Source organism: Falco cherrug, chromosome 1, assembly GCF_023634085.1.
Source record: "Falco cherrug isolate bFalChe1 chromosome 1, bFalChe1.pri, whole genome shotgun sequence".
NCBI classification, from domain to species: Eukaryota; Metazoa; Chordata; class Aves; order Falconiformes; family Falconidae; genus Falco; species Falco cherrug.
Window position 1 is genome coordinate 38,758,765 of NC_073697.1, and position 13,074 is coordinate 38,771,838.

Sequence of the window (13,074 nt, forward strand, 5' to 3'; positions counted from 1 at the left end):
CCTGTGATGGAATTGGTGTTGGTGAGACAAGAACCTCAACACTGCAGAAGTATAGCATGCAAGTTCAGAAACTAGGGGTGTCTGCAAGTCCTATTATAGTTAGGCTTGGTGAAAACCTACTAGTAAAGCTCATTCAAACCTAATGTATTGCTGCAAGAAGCATGGAAACAGCAGGTTATCTGGGTTTGGGAGACAGCAGAGTGATGAGGGGTGGAATTAGGACTTGGGATCCTTCTGACTGTGCCGATGCCACAGGTTTGGAGCATGGGTAGATGAGGCACCTTGCTCTGAGTATGCTGCAAGAACGCATTTCCAAAACTCTGTGGTATTTCATTTTTTTGTTAGTGTGAGCATCACTTTGTCTTATTCTGCCTGTATTTGTACATTCTTTTACTGCCTTCCAGGTCTGACTTCTCAGTGGTTTCATCTGAAAGAAAAGAGCGGTTTCCATTGCCATTGTGCTTTTTTTATGCTTGTATGTGGATGGTTTCAGTCTCTATATGATTTTATACCTTTCTGTTAGTTGTTTCAATATAAGATCTTGCCTTTAACATCTGGGAAATGGAAATTTTCTAGCCATGGAATTCAAATGTTGTCACACCCTTTGAATACTTTCGGGCTATAGTAGTTTACCCATGAGAGTGGTCATGGGAGTGTCCCTCCTGAAAACTCCTCTGCTGTCTTCAGATCAATTCCACAGTGGCTTGACATCCAAGTTGTAACTGTTTTGAATTCTCTACATGATGGTTTCACTTACAATTCATACCTCATAAACAGTTGGAGAAGGTTTTAATACTTTGGCTTATTGCTCGTAAAATAGCTGTAATTGTAAATAAATCCAAACGATGTTGTCATCAAGAACTGAAACACCAAGTTTCAGCAAATGCTGTTGAAAGAGTGTCAACACTAGGTATGTGATCTGTGACACTGAACTTGTTGGGCAAAGCTTGTTTACGTAACTGTCTGTTGTCTTTTCACTGCATATTAAGATTTTATGCGGTGAAAGAAAATGTTAATGTTTGACAGAATTTTGAGTGCAAAAGTACCATTTAAACTGTTACTAAAATGCTGTTTTGTGACTTCGGTTGTTTTTGTCACCGGTTATAGAATCCACTGCATAAAGTAGGCGAAAAGATAAAATAATCTAATACTTGTCTTTTAACTTTCAGCTTTGTGTTATTCTTGGAAAGTTTCGCACCACTTGTGAATTCCTTGAACCTTGGCATTGCAAGCCCACTTCTGTTGGGCCCTCCTCCTTTACAGCTTGCACAAATTAAGACACAGTTGGCTCTTCAGCAATTGACCTCAGTTGCTACCAACCGTTCTGCACCTCCTTATGCTTGGTTAAATCAGGCATTTCTGAAAAGCGCAATGTTTAGTCCTAGAGGAACTTTACCTCAGAGGCCGAGAGGACCTAATCCATCCGGCACAAAGCCTCCAGGCTCCTTTAGGGGAGGAGGTGCGGCAGGTCTTCAGAGAAAGCCTGCTCCTGGAACACCTCAAGGGATATCACAAAGATTTTCGGGCCAGGAAACGTTTCAGTGGACGGGTTCGCAGAGGATAAACGTTCGGGTAACTCTGCACAGGGCTGATCCGAGGAAGGTAAAAGAGAAGACGAACCTACACCAGGAGCAGAAGGGAGAGCCTCGCACAAGTTGCTGGGATAATAGCCCGTGCTCGGCTGGGACAACTGGGCAAAAGCCACCTGCCTCAGCGCGGATCGCAGAGCAGAATTCAAATGCCCAGAACCGCTACACGCCAGAAAGTGCTTCCAGCATTTTAGCGAGTTTTGGGCTGTCTAATGAAGATTTGGAGGAACTCAGTCGCTATCCAGATGATCAGTTAACGCCTGAAAACATGCCGCTAATCTTGAGAGAAATACGGATGCGTAAGATGGGTCATTCTTTGTCTGGTTTGCATACTCAGAGCCGAGGAGAAGAAACGATTGGTGGTACAAGTGGTGGCGCAGCAGTCAAGAGTAAAGTGATTGATTATGGGCATGCGAGCAAATACGGTTACACTGAGGATCCCCTTGAAGTGCATGCTTATAATCCTGAAGTGTTAACTGAAGATCCTCTTGAAGCACGCGTCTATAATCCTGAAGCATCAAGTGGAGAGAATAGAGAAGACTTCCAACGAGAACAGAATATGTCGATGGGTGTCCCACCATCCAGTGTGACGTGTAATCCGGTGTTTCCAGTTGAAGAGTTAATAAAACCAACGGGGTTCCAGAATGACTCCTCAAATACTCGATCATTCTTTCCAGCTGAGACTACAGGAAAGGTGTCTGCATTGTGTGCAACACCCCCTGGACTCCCCGTGGTGAAACCCGTATCCCAGCCTGCAATACCGCCTGTCATGCCACCTATGATGCCACCTATAATGCCACCCTTGGCCCAGCCCATGATGCCACCTGTCATACCGCCTCTTGTCCAACCGTCTATGACCCAGCACGTAATGCCACCGATGACCCAGCCACCCTTTTCAGCTGAAATTCTTGCAGCTATGAGCCAGCACGAAAGAATTCAGCACGAATCTGGGACAAGCCAGTCTAATGCCCAGAGCAGCTCAGGAGCAGGACAGAAGCCCTTCCAGACACAGGCTGAGGGCCCAATTAAATCTCCTTTTGGTATTGTGAAAGCATCGTGGCTTCCAGTGTTTCCCCAGTCTGATGCCCAGAAGATAAAAAGATTGCCCACTCCGTCAATGATGAATGACTACTATGCTACATCTCCAAGAATATTTCCACATATGTGTTCTCTGTGTAACATTGAATGCACTCATATGAAGGTGAGTGTCTTTCAAAGATTATTGCATAAACTTGTACTCGGCATCTTACCTGCTGCACTGTTTTATGAACTAATTTTTTACTGTGCATTAAATGAATTGTGATGCTGTTCATCAGTTTGAGTGCTTACGTGCAAATTTCAAAGTGCTAGAAATGGTGCTGGTAAATTATTGCAACTGCTGCACAGTGTGTTCTGTTCTAAGTTGCATTTCAAAGTTGCATTTCAAAGTTGCCACACACATTGATTTTTTTTTTCTCCCATTTTTAAAAATATTAAAAACTATTTATGTCCTCTACAGCGAGTCTCAAATGACAAAACAAACCCTTTATCAGTGGAGTAAAATACTAACATCATCTGGGTGACTAAAATGTGTGCAAAAATTGTGGTAGATGAGATGTTCATGCATTCAGCCCCCCTCCTGCAAAGTCTGCATTAAAACAAAGCAGCCTATTTATCTGCAAAAATTTAATCTTCCAAGTGTGGTCTATGTGACATTGACTGTTCCAGAGACTGAAAACTAGCTCTGAGGGACACACAAAATGCTCTCATTCATCTGACTGAGCTTTCAGCTATGAAGCAAGTAACAGTTTCAGCTCTTGCAGGAAGAAAAGGATCTGGTGGATACTGGGAGAGAGAAAAACGTTCTGAAAGCCAAGACCTAGGATTGATATATCAAAAATACAGGAGAACGAAATCTTGAAAATTGTATAATTAGTTATTATTTACATGTGTTTAAATTTTAAATAGTCTTCAACAAATGGAAAAAGAAACACCTGTGGGGAGGTGCTCTTTTGCAATTTGGCAAAATCATGCAAGATTGCTAGGCCCTATTTGTGCTATGTATTAAAAAAGCTGAATTAATAGTTAAGACTGTGACAGCTGCATTAGGGGCTTCAGAGTAAAAATACATTTTCAAGTACTTACACACCGGAAGCACTGAAGGCCAGGGAGAAGTGCAGCTGCTTGGGCAGGCTTGAAAACTTAAAGGGAAGTTTGATTTAAAATGTAAAATGGAACAGGGCAACATATTTGGGTTTGTGTTGATAAATGGATGAAGCACTTTGGAAAAGTGTAATCTGTTTAAATGTGAATTATTCAGTGAATTATTCAGTAGCTTGCTTACTGGTGCTTTCTGAAATGAAGCAAACGTTATTACTAAAAATACTTCTTGACAAATTAGCTATGAAGTTTTCTGGGGAGATTAAGGGTTGTAACTTCTTGTCCTAATAGCACTACAGCATAGCAGGTGTTCTCTAGACATCCTGATCTGCCTGCAGCTATGCAGCCTTTTCTGTCTGTCATGGCTGCTTCTAGCTTTGGCATATTAACTTTATGGGTTTTTTTCTTTATGTACATTTGCTGCTGCGTAGGCAGTTCAGACTGTTTTGAGACCTCACACGGCAAGCTGTGTTTAGACAACAGCGTTGCAAAATAACCATAATAGTTAGGGTTGTGGTTTTTTTTCTTGCTGCAAAAAATAAAAGTGTGTTCAAGAAATGATTAGTCTTGTGTATTTGTGAATTCTGAAGAATTTGCCTTACTTCCAGCTTTACGGTTTGGCATTACAAATAAAAGTTGTCTTTGTCTCAGTTGCATTGTTAAAGACTACCTAGACATTCAGTTTTTTGTCTGAGTGTTACAGAGGAGGAAGCATATGAAACAGCATCTTCAAACTGAACAAGAAGTGATGGGGCACTGGCATAGGGGAAATTGATAATCATGTGTGGTATGACTTGTACTAGGAAGTGGTTGTTTCACACAGAGCATAGATACTGTTTGCCACAATGTTGTGAAAACTTAGTTGAAAAATAAGAAGTTCTGGGAAGAAAAGCCTTCTGAGGTTACGCAGAGACCCTCTGATGGCACAAGAAGTCCTGGATGAGCGGATGGCTGGAGGTGTATGCTGGGGAAATTTCCTAACACACTTCCCTAGCCAGCCCCTGTTGCGTGCCATGGGAGTAGAGGTGCTAGGTAAGCTAGGTGGACCTTTGGTCTCTGCAGCTCACCTGTAGGTGAATTGGAACTTTGGAGCTAGTTTTAGGTCATCGTGATTAGATGTGATTTCTGGTGCATAGTACCAAAGACTTGTGCAAAGCATTTGATGTCATTTCGCGTGACACCATTGTCTTCAAACTGGAGAGATGTGGATTTGATGGATGGACCACTGGGTGGATGAGGAATTGGCTGGACAGCCGTACTCGAGAGTTGTGGTCAACAGCTCGATGTCCAAGCACAGACTAGTGGCGAGTGGTGTTCCTCAGTGGTCAGTAATGGAACTGCCACGGTTTAACATCTTTGTCGGCAACATGGACACTGGGATTGAGTGCATCCTCAGCAAGTCTGCCAACAGTGCTAAGCTGTTGTTGCAGTTGACACGCTGGAGGGAAGGGATGCCATCCAGAGGAACCTTGACTGGCTTGAGAAGTGGGCCCATGCAAACCTCATGAAGTTCAGCAAGACTGAGTGTAAGGTCCTGCACCTGGGTCAGGGCAATCCCAAGCATGGATACAGGCTGGGCAGAGAACAGACTGAGAGCAGCCCCAAGGTGAAGGACTTAGGGGTTTTGGTTGATGAGAAGCTCAACATGACCTGGCAATGTGTGTTTCCAGTCCAGAAAGCCAACTGAATCCTTGGCTGCATCACATGCAGCGTGGCCAGCAGAGTGAGGGACAGGGCTCTGCCTTCTGCTCTTGTGAGACCCCCCTGCAGCGCTGCCTCCAGCTCTGGGGCCTCCAGCTCTGGGGCCCCCAGCGTAAGAAGGCCAAGGACCTGTTGGAGTACATCCAGAGGAGGCCGTGAAGATGGTCGGAGGCTGGAGCAGCTCTGCTGTGTGTGTGGGGATGGGCTGGGAGAGTTGGGGTTGTTCAGCCTGGAGAAGAAGAGGCTGCGGGGAGACCTTAGAGGACCTTCCAGTACCTAAAGAGGCCAACAAGAAAGCTGGAGAGGGACTTTTTACATGAGCCTGGAGCACTAGGACAAGGGGGAATGGCTTTAAGCTGAAAGAGAGTAAATTAGATTAGATATTAGGAGGCAATACTTTACCATGAGTGTGGCAAGGTGCTGGCACAGGCTACCCAGAGCAGCTGTGGATGCCCCATCCCTGGCAGTGTCCCAGGCCAGGCTGGATGGGGCTTGGAGCAACTTGGGTTGGTGGAAGGTGTCCCTGCCTGTGGCAGGGGCTGGAACTGGGTGGACTTTAAAGTCCCCTCTAACCCAGGCCATACTGTGATTCTGTGAAGTTGTAACAAGCATTTTAAGAATGCTGTGTTATAAACATGTTTTTGTAATGTGGCGAATTGGAAAGAAAGTAGGCGGAGTGGGTAACACGAAACAGGAATGGGTGAAGATGATGCAAGATAGCAAATGAGGAAAACCTCTTTCTCCAATGCTTGAAGGTACTGGATATCTGAAAAACAAAGTTTCAATGATGTTAAAATGATGGTTTCAAAGTTCAGAGTATTCATGGTGATGAGCTTTCTTTTTTTGTAGGTTCTTTTAATCCAGTCTTGTACTGATGTACAGACTCATCTAGGATTCATTTTCTTGCCAAGGTTGAAGCAGAGGCTGCATTACCTCTTGGAAGGGAATTTAAGTGTGTTAGATGCTGTTGGTTTGTTCAAGTGACAGGATTGCAGCTGGGTGTGAGACCCAAGTCCTGCTTTTGAGGGTCAGTCTGCTGCTGAAGCTACAGTGACTGTTAGTGGCTAAAACTTTGTGTTTGCATCATCTGAACTGTATCCCCCTTGTTCTTCCAGCTTGGCTTTCCCAGAAACATTGTGAAACACTGGCTTGGAGTGAAAAACGCTTCTGTTGTCCAAAGCACCTGATCTGTTCTCCCTGCAGGTCTTTCTTTTTAAGTATCTAATTTAAAGAGGTCTGATGAAATCAAAGCTGAAAATGGTCTTGAGATGTCTGCACAGTACCAAAATAGAGTTCTGTGCTTTGAGTTTTGAGTGTCATACAGCTAAGTAAGTAAATGTATTTTCTAGCTCTTTTGTAATCTGAAAAGAATCCTGAGCATCTCTTCTACAGAACTACTTACATGTATTTGAAGGTGTTGGGTTTTTTTGCTTATACTATTCAAAAGTCAAAAGTTATCTTCCACCTCCATGGCATAGCTATTGTAGATCTGTCCATGAAAAATATATTTCTCCTTAAGCTTTGAAACTTTTTTGTAAGGCATATGGATAATCCTCATGTGTAGTGATACATGGCAGGTCAGTGGCTGTGTAATACGCTTCTTGCAGCTGGGGTTGGATGTGAAGAATGCTCCAGCTGTTGCATGCAATGGATTTTGGATATAACTCTTGTTTAGCATTTCTTTTCCTCTAAAAATGGCCTGCTGGATCCTTAGCAATAAGTGGCAGGGGCCTCAGTTATTTGACGATGCCTTCAGCCACCTCGGTTGAGCCTTGTGTTGTGCTGAGGTGTGTGTTCGGTTTGAACTGGGCGAAGTCCTTTTTTTTGAATCAACAGTGCAACTTTGGACTTGGCTATCCATGGTCCTTCAGACAGGTATCAGCTCTCTAGCAGACTACTTAGTTCTCTGAAATATTGTGGGTTTGTGGTAAACTATGATTGTCGTGGACTTGAAAGTTAGTTGTTGTTGGAGCAGCATCAGAAATGTGAAAGTTTTGTCCTTATTTTTATCTTGTGTTAGGAAGGTTTCTGTAGTTTTGTCAGAGATGGCTGCACACAATACTGCGTTATAAGAAAAGGTATACTCCAGAAAGGTGGGCTTTTTGAGCATTAAAAATTTAATTTGAAAAATTAATTGATGCTGAGCTGGCTTGTTGATGCAGAAGGTATTCTCAAAAATTTATGCATTTGTGTCCTGCAATTTTTTTTTAGGGGAGAGTACCCAGTTCTGCCCATAGTTAGGTGAAACCGCGCCTCGGTGTTGTCTTCTTTCAAATATATTTACAAAACCCCCAATATATTGAAACATTTTGTGAATGCTTCACAGAGCAGCTTCATTTTCAACCTGAAATTGTGGTTATATTGGAATAATGAAGTCATTTCTCAGTCTTCAAACATAGGTCACTTTTTGAGCAAAGCGGATTTGCAATATTGCAAGCACGAGGGATCGTATTTGCATATGTTACAATTTTTCTTTTCTAGTGAGGGTGATGTCTTCATGGTCTTTACGTTGTTGAAGTCATGGGGACTCAAGGTTTTCCACAGAGAATTGCACTTATGATTCCTTTGCTGAAGTAAGGGCACAAAATGGGGTCTGGTCCATTTTACTCCTAGTTTTCTATGCAATGCCTTGCTGTGAAAGCAGCACAACAAGTGCAGGTACTATCCCTGTGCGTTATTGTCAGAAGAGGTGAAGTTGGAGGCTGGAGACACTGTGCTTTGTCGGCTTCTGCTTCAGGACCTCTCTGGAGCGCTTGTGTTGGGAAGGGATGCAGTTGTTTTTAGGGAAGGATCTGTCTTTGGGGACAGACTTGCCAGAGGGAGCGGAATATTTTTGCAGACCGAGAAGGGCAAGGAATTAATCAAAGAGGAGGAATATGCATAAATCAAGACCCCTGTAATTCTATGAAATGCAAGAGGGCATTGGCATAATGAAGACTTGAAGAAGAGAAGAATGTTGGGTTTGTTAGGGAGGAGAATATCCCTTTGTAGGCTTGCCAGTCTTGTTAATGCTCGTTGGACCGGTAGCTAAAGACACTTGGAAGCAAAAAAACCTCGGCCCTCGCAGGCACTGTGCGCGCTTTCTTCGTTTGGGACCACGGAAGTGGGATGCTTGAAGCCCAATTTCCTTTCATTTCCACAAGCTAATTTGTTTTAGCCCTTGAGTAATAGTCTTTCTTTTTCCTGTCAAACTTCAAGACTCCAGAAAAATAGCATTCTTAAGAACAGGATTGCTTAATAATGGCTTGTTATTAGGGAAAATAGCATGTAACGATGAACTGCTTGCTCTTGACGTGTATGCATGCTGTATATTCACTGTGTGCGCAGATCTACAGCTGCAAGTTGTTTTATCAGTCTGTTCAACTCTTAACGTGTTTTGGTTTGACTAGTGAGACTAGTGGAAAGCGTCTTCCAAGTAATATTGTTCTGACTTTATTTGAAGAGCTAGAATGAACAGAATTTTATGAACATGGCTAGTAAAATCTTTCAGTGCCTTTCTGACATTAACTAGTATATCTGTTTCTTCAGGAAATTATAATAAGTGTGGTGCTTAAAATGTATTTTAATTTCTTTAAACCCCATGTTTTTTTGTACATGGAGTATAAATAGTTTGGGTAGTTGTCTTGTAGCCCATTTGAGTGTTGATAGGCTGATCGGATCATGTAAGTGCAAGGAACGGCTGTTTTCACCACATTCTCTGCTGTCAAAATGCACAAAACTGTGCCCTGGTCACATTAATTCTTCCACCTCATAGGCTTTGAGTAAACCATCATGAGCTTTTCTTTTAACCAGTGTGTTCAGCACTTCTGTCAATGAACAAGAGAGTTTGATACTGCCAACTACGCATTTTATAATCTTTTGTGTTATAAACCAGCATGCACTTAGAAAAAGCGATACATCATTTCACAACTGCAAATTCTTTTATGAAGCCTTGCCTGTCAGTTGCGTTATTCAGCCATTATTACCTGTTTTAAATTGTTAAAGCAGCTAGAAATTGGTTTTTTTAAGGATGCTTAGTAATTATCACTGATGACATACTATACCTTACAGTTTAGCACCCTGCGATACCTCTTCTCCGCTGCAAACTGACTACAGCAGTTGCTTTCACAGTAGGTTCGGTTTCCCGTGCTGGGGGCTGATTCTGTGTTTACAGTTAAAACCATGTTGAAGTATTTTTCAGGATTGAGGGCTTGCATTATACTTCTGGATTTGTCTCATGCTTCACCCATCAGTTATTCGCAAGCAAAACTTTTTTTAAGTAATTATAATCTTAAAAAAAACCAGCGCGGGTGTGAAAATTTTCATCGTTTTGGCTGACCTTTAGTTGTAACATTATTATGAGCGAATGCTTTTGAGCTTAAGGCATGCAAAGTCAGGCCCCTCTAGAAATGGTATTTGAGTTCGTTGCCACATTGTGTCAGTTCTCTGATGTGTTCAGCTTAATTTGCTGTGTATGTGTTCATCAGCCTGACAGTCTGTGAAGACTGCTAATAGTTTTCTTTCTTTTAATATAGCCGGCTATTGGATCGAGCTTTTGCATTAGAGTGCAGTGACAACAATCCTGTGTGTTGCTGGAAGTAACAGATTCATTTAATACAATGCCTTTTGTTCATCTTCCACTTAGATTCCTTTGTGTTCTTTAAAAGCCTTTTGTAATCAGTAAGTATTTTAGTCTTTTGTGTAAAGAGTAAAAACCTAGGTGAGGAATTTGGCTTAAAATCATTTGTTAGGTTAAATTTTATGGAGGGTAAAATATGACAGCAGTAGAAATTGTGGTCAAATGCTAACATTTTACACTTTAATCAAACTTCTCTGGATGTCTTTTTTTCAATTAGGACTGGATTCTGCATCAGAACACTCCTTCTCACATTGAAAGCTGCCGCCAGTTACGTCAACAGTAAGGAATCTGTTTAAAAAGTTCACTTGGTGTAAAAAGTGTTGTCTGTGCATGCACGTGGTCTGTGAAACTGTCACATTTCCTTAATGAGTATCTGAGTGCTATGCTACATTGGCTTTAGACCATCAGGGTAAAGGATGAACCAACACTGGGTGCTTCTGAAGGAGCAGGAACGTTTCTCTGTAAAAGCTACTGCATGTAAGCAAAACTTGCGTTCAGATGGCAAACGTGGCTTTTTCACTGATGTTCTATTTTTTAACATTTAACAGATACCCTGATTGGAACCCTGAGTCTCATTCCTCAAAGAGGTAACTGCTTCTTGATTACAGGTTGTTTTTAATTTGTTGCTGTTACAAGCCTGTGGTGGTTAATGCTGCTAATTTTCCTGTTTTGCTCACTGGCAGGCTTTGTTAGTGGTGTCATGTTTGTGTTATGAAATGGTGTGGGATGCTTTTGTCTTAAGTTCGTTTAATAGTGTAAGTGGTGTAGTATCTAAAACTCTTTCACAATGATGAGAGTAAACGTTGTAGAACTGTCTGAAGATTGATACAGTCAGCAGCCTCATCTTGAACCTTCCTTCTAACCGTGCTTGAGTTAGTGGTAAGTTATTGGATGTGATATAATACTAACCGAGTGAGACTGACCAGTGTTGGGTCACTGATTAACCTGCATGAGTGATTTCTGACTTTTAGAATCTTTTTTCCACTTAAGCCACTCTTTGCAACTTGAAACCTATTTGACAATAGGCATGCTAGCGTTAGCTCTTATTTCTCATGCTGTTCAGTCCCTACATCCCCTGGGGAGCTATGTGATCACAAGTAAAAAAAACCACTGGAATTCATGAACTCATGTCTCTTCTGTCCTTTAAAATTATGCGGTTTACTATTAATTTCTTTTAAAAACACACCCTGTGAACTAATTCTACTTGAAGCTCAGCAAGATTGGGTTATTTTCCTAGTTTAGTATTTGTACATATCTTGCGTACAAATAGAGCTTTAATTTTTGCTAGATTTTCCTGTGAGTACGTTAATTAGTTTGACATTCTTCCTGGGAAGCTAACTATTCAGTTAAAAATGTTACAAAGCTGATTATGTAGGTCAGGTTAATTTGCAGAGTGCATCTGAGGTCTCACCATGTTACAAACAAAGAGAAATGAAACTTTGAAGAGAGAAAGCAAACTTTTGAAACTTTCATGAGGAGAATAATTATATTTTAAAACCTCAAATTGAAATTGCTGTCCAGTGCTGCTGATGTTACATACAACCCTTGCAAAGGAAACTGCTTACAGCTGGAGGACCTTAATAAATTGGAGAAGTGTTTAATAGGAGTTTTTATGAGTGAGAGTGCGTACTTGCAGGTGGGGCAGGAGTTGTTTTTTAGGGTGGTGCTTTCTTAAATCCTTCCTGATGACAGCATGTCTTCAGCTGTGAAAGTTAGGATACAGCTGTAGGCTTTCAGTGATCACAGATGTGCAGAGCTGCTGGGTGCAGCCTTGGGGCAAGGTCGATGAGCTTGTGATGTACTGTTGCCCCTCTGGTTTGCCCTCTCTGCTTTTTATAAATTGTGCTGGTTTGTTAATATATTCAAATGGTCTTCACTGGGCACAGGAATAATGGGGTTTATATGGATTTTTAATTATGTCTGAAACTTGCTAATTAAGTAACACTGTGAGATATCGGTATGTGAGGTGGGTTGGAACATCATTTAGGAGAACTGAGGGGTTTTCAGCTGTCCTTATCTACCTGCTGGCCAAAAAGGTAGTTTTGCTTCTCATCCCCTTCTCCTGTCTGTCAGTCATTGGTCCTTTCTCCTTAAGCGGTTTCATCTCAGAGGAACTTTGTCTATTCAAAGTCTTAAACAGTAATAATAGGGCTCGATGTGGTGATTCATTAAGTGCTGATGCTCTAGATTACCAAACTGAGATTTGCTGTTACAAGCCTGTGGTGGTTAATGCTGTTTTCAGTTGAAATGTAAACGCCTCTTCCATGTTGTGTTAAGAGAAATCTGTTTTAGTTGTCCGGCATACAATCTTCCCAGTAAGTCTAGTTGTACTGGATGTAAATGCAACTGTGTTTCTGTTAGTTTTGCTACGATGTAATGGCTAGTGAGATGCTGCTTTCTGTGTCGAGTCAAAGGACATGCTACATCGCTTCTTCCAGTTTCAGATCTCAAAGGTGCCTTGTTTGCTGTACCTGGGTTTGAGTGCTGGTGCAGTGCCTTTTCAGCATCAAAGAATTCAGTGCGGGCTGAAAAATCAGACAAGTGCTTGGCTGTAACACACCGGCCTGCCATCTGACAAGTTCATAAAAAATATTTGGGATATTTAAGCATATACTCTTATGCATTTTCCAAGTTTTCCCTTTTACTCCTGTGATCTTTCCTGTCAGGGTTTTCCTATGCCTGACTACTTTTTGTGTCTCTAAGAGGGACTATTTCTCTCATGGGCCTCTTCACTGTTACTTCTTTCCACGTTCTTCATCATTTTGCCACTTCTAGGTAGCATAAGTATGCAGTGGATGTATGTTTATGCAGTGCTTTCACATTCCTCTTTCAGCCTCAGTCAATCTTTTAGACACAATGTCTCAAGGTTGCTTACTTCCAAACTAAATTTGGGAAAAGCAAGGAAAGTATCTTATATTCATTACTTAGTCATGTATCCTTTTCCTGTTATTTTTTCATAGCCCTGCAGTTATAACTTCAGAGTTTTCTTTGCAGCTTTCTGTTGTTTCATGCAGGTTGTTCTCTCCT

At 41.8% G+C, this 13,074-nt stretch overlaps 1 protein-coding gene across 5 annotated transcripts in view; it reads left to right on the forward strand.

The window, feature by feature from the left end:
* The window catches only part of ZNF638 (zinc finger protein 638), a 66,752-nt gene that overhangs the window by 22,680 nt on the left and 30,998 nt on the right, over positions 1-13,074 (forward strand). For all 5 annotated transcript variants that reach the window (XM_055709723.1, XM_055709519.1, XM_055709591.1 and 2 more), the window contains exons 2-4: positions 1,170-2,790; positions 10,265-10,326; positions 10,596-10,634. In XM_055709723.1, the coding sequence (XP_055565698.1) occupies positions 1,170-2,790; positions 10,265-10,326; positions 10,596-10,634 (1,722 nt within the window). The remainder of the gene's footprint in view (positions 1-1,169; positions 2,791-10,264; positions 10,327-10,595; positions 10,635-13,074) is intronic.